General features: G+C 36.2%; 1 protein-coding gene across 3 annotated transcripts in view; it reads left to right on the top strand.

Annotated features, from left to right (window-relative positions):
• LOC139953315 (uncharacterized) overlaps positions 1 to 8,889 on the top strand; it is a 130,021-nt gene extending 121,132 nt beyond the window's left edge. For all 3 annotated transcript variants that reach the window (XM_071952810.1, XM_071952811.1, XM_071952813.1), the window contains one exon: positions 517 to 8,889. In XM_071952810.1, the coding sequence (XP_071808911.1) occupies positions 517 to 525 (9 nt within the window). In that variant the 3' untranslated portion in view covers positions 526 to 8,889. The remainder of the gene's footprint in view (positions 1 to 516) is intronic.
• The last annotated feature ends 1,469 nt before the right edge of the window (positions 8,890 to 10,358 follow it).

Genomic DNA, 10,358 nt, shown 5'->3' on the forward strand with positions numbered 1-10,358 from the left:
GTTATGGCCACGTGATCTATGTCCACAATTTTGATTGACCACAATGTCTGAGTTACTCTCCGATACTGCCTTTACACTTAATCCAAAAAAGTGATTTGAGATCCTGCATTTTAATTACGACCACAGATCAGGGCGGTCTGGTTGGTGTAGTGGTGTCTTGCCTCGCCTTCCACCTCTGGACTTGGTTCAAATCCTACTACGGGCACTATGTGGACTTGGTTTTTAGCCCCTAGTTTACTGCGATGGTTTTCCCTTGAATAATTATCTGGGGTTTTCCACCCACATCTAAAACATTTGTCCTATTCTGGCTTTTGCTTGGCTTTAAAAAGAATGTCGAAAGAAAAATAGCACAAGAACATGTAAAACTCGATATGGTTGGGGCCATTATTGTCCTGAAAGCTCAAAACACATAAGACTTGCACAGTCTTTACTAATAACCTGAGATACTATTGGATTACTGAAAGCTTTGGAAAGTTTCTGTAAATGGTGTCACTCTGTTTCCATTTTTACTCTCAGGAATCATGAGGAGATTGTCATCCCTAATGGTAGACTAGAGAGAACAGCGTCTGAATGTTGCACAAACCATAGAGTAAGAACAGACAAACCCACTTACTCATCCTGAAATGAAATCAGCAGTACAACATGGGAGTTCAAAATTCAAGGGTCACATAGAAGGAAATCATCCCCACCTTTTAGAATGTCTGCAAAGGTTAACTGGTATTCTGGGTAATAATGTGTATGATATGTGTTTTGAGACTTGAGTACCAGTGCATCGCCCCCATGTGGACATCCAGTGACCTGCCGGTCCCAGTCAAGTTGCAAGTCTACAGATAGAAATCAATCGCTGTTTGACATTCAGCATCACCTTCGACGTGTTAATCATTTAGTGATACAATCATCCTAGGTGTCCCATGGGTGTTGGCTACAAAAGATGTTTGCAGGCAGAGACTTGGGTTTCAGCCTTAAAGTAGACTTATAGGAAATACTGATGATTCAAATATTTGCAACTTATGGAAACTAATCTCTGTATGGGACACTGACTTGGCCAAAAATTGCTAAGCACAATATGAAATTAAGCTGAAATACCTGAAAAGCATTCAATGAATGACAACCAGTCCCAAATTTCATAGAGCTGCGTAAGCATACAAAGTTTCTAAGCGAAACAAAATTATGCTTTCCAGAATAAGGTTACCAGCCAAACTGCCATGCCACAAGTACAAATTGTAACTGGTATCCTACTTATTTTTACTTAGCAGTATTTTCTGATTAAGCAGCTCTCTGAAGTTGGGCCCTGATGTAGTCATCCAATTTTTGAAAGACACCAAATCAAAATTATCTGTTGGACAGTTTTGTATCTTTGACATTAAGTTTTGATATGAAAAAGATGCAAAACTGATTTCTGGTGGAAACTTTCTCAACAGGAATTGTCTGTTAAAATGACTGCTGAGAATTCAATGTGGTCATTCCATCAATTAATTTATAAGATTCAGGTTGTCCCATGACCTGGGTTCAATTTCATCTTGCTGCCTACCACAGCATTCTACGCTTTGATTCTCTGGCCATGAGGTCAACACTGAAGACCATAGAAAGGTCTTGTATGAAAGTAGAGGTTGACAGTAGAGCTGACAGTCTGCTCGGGGTAATTATTCAGATGTGTTGTACATTTGTAATTTTAACAACCTTCTGTTTTTGTCATTTGGATTAGCTGTTGTCAAGTCCAAGCTGCGTTTTTCACAGGTTACTTATGATGAAGTGCCTTACTGCGTGTGTGTGCTACAGTTTAAAAAAGAAAAATGAAGAAGAAAAAAAAGGCAATGCCAAAAATATTTTAAAATTAACAGTACAGATGAAGGAATTTGTTTTGGTCAAATGGGAAGGAGGTAGAGTTTATCAGCAGTATGTATATAGCATGACATTTGTAGCCGGATTTCTGCTAAAAAAAATAGACTTAATCTGTTTTTAGGACTTTTCTTCTGTTACAGAAGCATAAGGGTTCACTCTCAAATTGAGTGTTAATTAGTAACTTTATCAGAGTTCGGCATCTTTATGCTTCCAAGTGTGGTTCGGCGGTCAATATTTTGTTGTGCAGCATTATGTCATGGGCACTTTTGTGAAAACATTAAAGAAGTAAACATTTAAGAAGTCTATGCGAATTAACACAATTAATTTAAAATAAGTTTAATGCTTTCAAATGAAGAACACTGCACAAAATATAGAAGAATTTAATGAAACATATATTTAATATAAATTAATGGCTAGATAATTTTCGTTTTTAAACCAGTTAGTGTATTCACAGATATGAAATATAAATTTGTTATTTACTAACTGAGATTTAATGTTGTATATTGTAAACAGGAGGGGAGGACAGATAGTTTAACCTTTTTAAAGTGGAAAGAAGTTTGTGTTACAGATATGAAACAGATTATGCTATAGATATGAGACTAATTTTAACACTAGATGGCAGCAGACTTACCAACCAAATGCATTGTTCTCGGAGTGCATTCGTGTGTGTACAGAATGACATGAACAATGAAAGTTACCTGGGATGTACTCTGCCACATGAGCAATGTTTATGTAACTGAATGGGAGACAGTGGAAATGTGAGATGACAAGAATTTCACCATGTTTTGCAATGAAGATTGCACCATGTTGAGCAATGAAGTGTGTAGACAATGTGAAAACCAGGTATATCTTCTTGGCATTAAAGACACTACAGTATCCAGAACGTCTGTAGATGTTAAATTCACTTACCATAGTGCAGGAAATCAACTTGAGACAAACAATTGCAAACTTTTAACAAGTGAACTTTTAGAAAAATGAAAAATTCATGGCGACCTTTAAACAAAGTATCTTCAGAAAAATTACAAATTCGTGGAGACCTTTTACCAAATTACTTCAGAAAAAAGGACAAATTCGTTGAAAAATTAACCCACCCCTAATAAGGGCTTATGCTCCTCATCACTTGTACTAACCATTTCAAGGTGAATGGAACAGATTTGAAGGAAGTACATATATAAACACCACCATGTAAAACTTTCAAGACGTTCCTAAAGCAATCAGTCTGCAATTCTGATTTCCCGTGATCAACACAGCTGGTGAAATTGTTTCAGACGTTATCAGCCATATGTGTTTATTTGTGTGAGATGATTCAGTGAGAGCTGTAACCGCAAGCAGAACGCTATCACTTGGATCTTACGCGGGGATCGCTTCGGAGTTTGATGATAGTAGGTTCGGACAGTTCTTATTAGCATCACTTGTTATGCTTTATTACTTTAGCTGGTTTCGACTTGGAAGAAAGGGTTGAAGTTCAGCATTTATGGGGTAAACCAAGATTTCAGAACTGAATGGGATTTGGCAGTTGATTAGGTGAAAAATTGCAAGGAATACAAAGCTTCAAGTGATTTGGATTATTTGAGGACTGGAAATTAAATGCTTCAGTACAGATTTATTGTTAAAATGATATTTCAAATTTACTTCTCTCATTTCATTCAGTTTTTCCGGCATTATACCACTCCTAAGTGAATGGACATAAATTAATTTCAAGATACTTCTCAAGTCTTGTTTTCACAAGCTGTTGTTTTTCTATAGCCACAGTGACACATTTGTGACGCGTCCAACAAATGGTTCCTTCTTAAACTAGATGTCTGGTGCCCTGCTAAAAGATACATAGAATGCTTATTGATTTTGGCAGGTCATCAGTCTTATAAAGCAAGATGTCCTCTAGTTAGAAGGAAATGGCTTCTGGCTTAGCATATCATGTGAATGAAGAGATACAAGGAGATGGCAAATTGCATCAAGCAGTCAAAGACCTAAAATTCATCTTCACTTGCGTCACGTTATGAATGTACTTCTTACCAGGATCACTACATATCCTTAAATCTACAAATGGCTGTTAACCTACAAAACCTACACAGCTGGTAAAATGTTAAAAGTTTAATCGTGCTAAGCATGTTTCCTGGTAACCTGGAAAACATCATACAACTTGCGCACTATTGCTGGTTTTCTAATTAAAATTGCCCAAGAGAGCAGAGTTATTTTCGTCTTTAATATTTTTTCTCCTTTTAGCCCCTAACCAAGAGTGGCATTTAGCCTGAATTGGGGCAATATTGCATGTTAAAAATTGAAGGAAAAAATTAAGGTATTTGCTTAGCACAGTAATGTGGTCCGACTTCTTTGAAATTGGCACCTGGTGTTATCCATGGGTTTGACATTCAGTTGTAACACTTTGACATTAAGATAGACGGTATGTCTTGAGTTGAAGCACTGCTGGACCTCGCTAGGGATCAGCCCTGCATACCCCGTTTATCATCTGTGTTGTACAGATAGAAAACTGGCAGATGTTATACCGTGTCAGGAATGGATATGTGATAAGCCTACACACGACATGAGAGATGGATTTCCGCTATCTTTTACCCAAATGTTTCCAGCGTACAACATACTCCAACTCAAGACTCGTTGAGTGGATTTGTTCTTGTCCAAAAAACATATTCGTTCTGCTCAACTGCAGTACAGTCTTGTGCTTCCTTTAAAGGCACTGGACACATTTGGTAATTTTTAAAGAATAGTATTGCTTTATTCAAACACATGCATAAAATAACAAACCTGTGAATTCGGCCATCAAAGTTGCAAGAAAATAATGAAAGAAAAAAACACCATTGTTGCTCAAGTCTGTGTTCTTTCACATGCCTAATGAAAGGCTTCAGGCCTGAAGTCTCAATATTTCAGTGAGAATTTGCCCCTTTCTCAAATACTACATCACTTCAGCTCACAAAGTTTTATACTACATGTATCAACAGCTCTCAATTGCAAATTACCAAGGAATTTGTTATGCTAACAATTATTTTGAGTAGTTACCAATAGTGTCCAGTGCCTTAAAGTCATGATCATGAATGTATAATCTGGATAAGATACAAACACATTGTTTGTAATCTAGGACACTGATATGGTCAGACAGCTTTTTCTTTTGTAGTAGTATATTTGCATTAGTCTAAGATATTTTTTAGATCTATGTGACCTGGATGAGAAATCAAACAAATATTTATTCTGGTTCATATCTGTTAACATGAAATTTAAATAGTTTGAATTTTGTTGATGTTGTTTTTGTCTGTTTTTTTTCCAAAAGAGAGGATGCTGTGTTGCTGCTTTGTAAATATTAATAACAGAGTATGTTTATCGCAAGAATATGTTTATGGGTTGTTATAGATAGCAGTTGTGTTTAGTCACAAGTAGATTGTATTTCAAAATGTAAAGTACTAATTATATACTATTACAGCATGGTCATGTTATATGACATCTGTATAAAACCAAATTAGATGATTAATTTAGAGAGAAAAAAAGGTGCAGTAGGCTAATAACACGGGTTATTATTGTTGAAGATTTTTGGTGTTGTTTTTCTAACTTTATTTGGATGCTTTTTAAATAATTTGAATATATAGTGTGGCTGGTACTCCTAATATTACAAGGAAAGTGAGCAGGAGTTTAATAATGTGGCTTCCGGAGTCAGACATTTGAATAAGTCATTTTGTAAGTCAGTTCTGGTTTGCAGATGTTTGTGTTGAAGCAATGGTAAGTTCTGTGGAAACTTTGCATAACCTATAAAGGGGCTCTGTGGTTGCCCAATCCATATGTCTTGTGAAGAAATAGTCAATTAAGTTTGTTTTCTAATAACTGTCAAAGCATGGAGCAATTTCTCCATGGTCAAAGGCATTGGAAGATTTTGGAACGCTTGGTGGCAGCAGACTTACCTGGTAAATTTCCATTGTTAACGCAGTTCTGCGCTTATTACCAAAAACAAAGGATCTACCTGGAAGTCTGCTGCCAAATACATGTAGCACCCCCAAACGTCCCCCATTAATTTGGTTAAGTCAAACTGAGGGTCTGTCCAACTTTACCTGTTTTGGCTTTGGCTACGTTACAACATTGCATATAATACTCACCCCTAGGTGCAGTAGCCGGCAGCTTCATCAGACGTAGCCAGGGAGGTTCTGTTTAATAACAGTCTTTGAGTGGCTCTGGCTATAAGGCGGTTGGCTAAGTGAGAGACCTTTTTTATGGTGCAGCCGTCTTGAATTTTTCCCATTGATGTCAATGTTACCAAACCAAGGCTGGAATAAGAAAATAGTCTGGTTCCTATATGCAAAATGAGTATAAGCCTTCATTATTGTTATCCGATACAAGGAACATGACCAAGATGGATGCAGCGAGATAAAGATCTATATCACAGATGCAGTGACCAACAACCTTAATCACAGCTTGAAGTCAATGTATGGTCATGTAACAAAATTGTATATAAGTTTCTGCTTGATATCCATTTATTGTTGTTCAGTTCATTATTGATAGGAGAGGATTGAGTTGTATTCAGCTTGGCTCATAAAATTATAATATTGCTTTTCGTTAAATATTGTGCTAGCACTGTGCTTGCAATTAGTTGAACACCTTATTTGAATATAATTTAGTACTACTATTGTGGTAATCTTCTAATGAAAGTTAATTTTTAGTTTTCATACTGAATCTAATTCTGACAATTTTGTATTCGGTGAAATAGATTTAATTTTCAGAACCATTGTAGTTAACCAAGTTACCCATTTCAGTATGTCTTTATATTGGAAGAACAACCAAGACGTCTACACTGTGGGGCACATACATGTTGCAGTGAATACATGCCCAAGTACAAATGGGGCTCATAGTCACAAGTCAGCTAATGATGTGATATAAAACAAAACTTGTATCTGCCCCAAATATTGGTATCCTAACAAGTGAATACTTATGGTAAATTTTGGCCCAGAAACACTAAATTTACAAATTCAGTATAAGATGAACTCTTTTATGTTGATGTCTAAGTACTATTTTGATATGATATGAATTTTAGAGATGATGGAGAATGTTGTGGCTTCTGAAACATGCCGTAGATTTACTAAACTTACGGAGCATTTTATTGTTTTTCAAGTGCTATTCATTAAAATGCGTGAACTTTTATACAAATATTGACTGCTTCGAGTGCTATGGTTAAAACTATGACTCCCGAGGTGATCCCCGGAGCGTTCTATTTTCCCGAGGCGAAGCCGAGGGAAAATAGAACGCTCCGGGGATCACCGAGGGAGTCATAGTTTTTAACCATTGCACGAGTAAAAGCAGTCAATATTTGTTTTATAACACCCCAAACCTTTCTAAATACTGTACTATTATTATTAAGTTACAGACCTGAATGCTACAATCCACGGACGATGCGAATACAGATTGCAAACACTTTTACTTACTGTGTTGCATGTAGTGTCGTGCAATCCGAAATGGTTACAGACTATTAATTTATGATCCTCGTACACGCAACGGACGTCTGGGTACTGCACGCCGTGTGCTAGTCTGTCGGACTAGCGCACGGCGCCGTGTGCTAGTCTTCGGACTAGCGCATGGCAAACCGACGCACTATCACACGGCCGTCGTCTAGCAAAACTAAGACATGTCATGTGACGCGCTCTAAACCAATGAGCAGGCAGAATACTTGCAAGGGGTGTTATAAAGTTGACTATACATGTAATTTTTGCACTGAACTTTTTTGATTTTTTTAAAACCTGTACATGTATTCAAAATGCCCTCCTATTGGTTTAAAGTCATCTGACTAGATTGATTTGCATGTTTTTGAATATTTAATACGACTTGAGCATTTTGTACATTATGTATGTTTTGTGTACTAATTATAAATTACAGGATGTACTACTAGCAAAGTATCCTTTTTTAAATGTTAACTATTGTGCAGCACGCGTTTTTTCTTCAAATATTGCAGCTTTTGATTTCATTCAAGAAATAATGTGCTATTTTAATCAACCTTTATACTTATGGCTTGTTGGAACATTGAAATGAGAAAGTGTTGTTTGGAGTCCAAGAAAAGGGTTATACATTTCTCATTGTCCTGTTTTGGCCCTATTTGTGAACCCTTTTATGACTATATAAGCAGTCTTTTGAATATTCAAATACGACTTGAATATTAAACTAAGAGAGTTTTACATGAATATTTATAGCACTTTAAAATGAAATGAGACTTGTCTCATGATTTTGCACAAAACAGATATAGGCTCTAATAATGGGAGAAGCTGAATTATGGATAAGCAGGGGATGCATTAGTTTATGTATCCCATTAATGAGATGTTTAAACATGAATATGTAAAGCTCATTTTGATGAGTTTAGTACCCAGAATTCTAGAGAGAGCTTGTGAAGAATGTTTTTTGTTATTGATTTGTAATAAATAACCTTGTCACATGCACTTCTTGTATGGAATTGGGTACAAAGTGGAGGGAAAGCACTTTCACTGCCACTGTCCAAATTGAGAATAAGTAATGTATCCTCTCTTAATAAAGGAAGTAGATTCTCATTGGGACACTTTACCCCAATTGGGACAGTTTGGCAATGGGTTACAATTTTAGATAGATTGTTATCCCATTGGGTTAGTACTGTTGTTTCGAGGCGACCCCTTTGACAAAAATGATGTGACCCTGATTTCTAAAGGTGGATCAATTCATTTGGACATTCAATAGTTCCAAATTTAAACTAACAATCCACTAGTTTGGGATAGTGAGAGCCGACAACTAGATTCTTGAAATTAGGAAATACTGTTTTTAATTTGGTAATGTTTAACCGGAATGTCGTGTTAATAAATACTAATTAATTTGATAGCATGCTTTGAATTCTGCTGGCGTTGTTAAGTTGTAGACCACGCTAGACTACTCTTAGGTTGCTTGGCCACCGATTAGCAATTTAGCTTCATTCAGTTTTTAATATTAAAACTTTAAGTTTATTCGGAATGTTTGGAGTCTTTAACTTCAGTAAGTTTGATATTGGCAGAATGTAAACTACAGATTTAGCAAATTGCAATAAAGATTGAAATATATACTGAACTTTCGAAGAGTGGTCTGGATCTGTTATTTCAATATTTGTGTTTTTCTTTTAGTACTTTTTCTCCGATTGACTTGTAAACAATTTGTTTGTTTATGTTTATTTGATCATTCATTTATTTGTTTATGTATTTAAAGACACTGGACACTATTGGTTGTCAAAGACCAGTCAACTCACTTGGTGTATCTCAACATATGCATAAAATAACAAACCTTGAAAATTTGAGCTCGATTAGTCATCGAAATTGCGAGATAAAAATGAAAGAAAAAACACCCTTGTCACACTATGTCACAGTATTTTATACTATCAACATCCCTCCATTGCTTGTTGCCAAGTAATGTTTTATGCTAATAATTATTTTGAGCAATTACCAATAGTTTCCACTGCCTTTAATTATTGTATTATTATTAATAAAGTTTTTTACGCCCAATCGAGCTGCTCTAAGAATATCATTTTTTTTCGCATTTTACGTTGACTGGCATACACAAGGAAGACGAATAATTTGTTGTAAGGCGCCTTCAGTTATATTGCGCATGTCACTTCTTATAAGTTCTTATAAAATTGTCTAAATTTTCTGTGGATGGGTGTTGAATCCATTTCTTAATTGGTCAAGTAATAGTTTGCACAATATTTGCCATGTGATTTGCATATGCTGCCATGTATAAGGAACAATACAAGAAAGATCCCAATCTAAATTTTAAACTTTTTATACCACTTTCAAATGGCATTCACCACAGATGCAATCGTTCTTAACGAGATAATCAAAGTCAAAAATCGCCATTATATAGATTTAATCTGTAGCAGGCGTTTTTTGTTTTTTTTATCTCTGCGCTGATTGGCTGCTCAGACAACTTGCAGGCGGTAAAATAAAACAATATTTCACATATTGCATTGTGGGATACTAATGCAGTATTCGGTAATTTTTCCATGCAATGGGAAGGCATGAAGTTTTCTCCACGTATTTTAAAATCTTTTTATAATGCTTGGAAGACAACGTTTCAAGATTTTGGTATTGAGTGGTTGACCGGAAGAAGGATGCGCGACACACCTGTAAAAACATCAATAGCTGACAAGAAGATGCACGAATGAGTATTCAGTGATCAAAGTTCTTCCTTGGACACAGACACTGAGCAGCCATGCTGCAATGATAACACATACGTTCGTGATATATTTTCTTAGGCCTATAATGGACGGGACCAAATTATTGCTGTATTTCGAGGTAATTCCTTGTGGAAAAATTATCTCTCTATACACGGAAGTTATACAAAGGCCTGGATAGTATCTGAGGAAAACGCAATAGGAATATTATGTGACGGGAAAACAAGTTTTCTTTACAACACAAGTCGGACGTGTCAGGGATGCTCTACAGGTTGTTCGACGGACATGACGGAAGATGGGGTTGATGCACCGGCCGAGGTTCTACCCCTGTGTTTACGGAAGGCAAGCTAATTTGTAAACTATTCTGCACACA

Source organism: Asterias amurensis, chromosome 21 (genome assembly GCF_032118995.1).
Source record: "Asterias amurensis chromosome 21, ASM3211899v1".
NCBI lineage: Eukaryota > Metazoa > Echinodermata > Asteroidea > Forcipulatida > Asteriidae > Asterias > Asterias amurensis.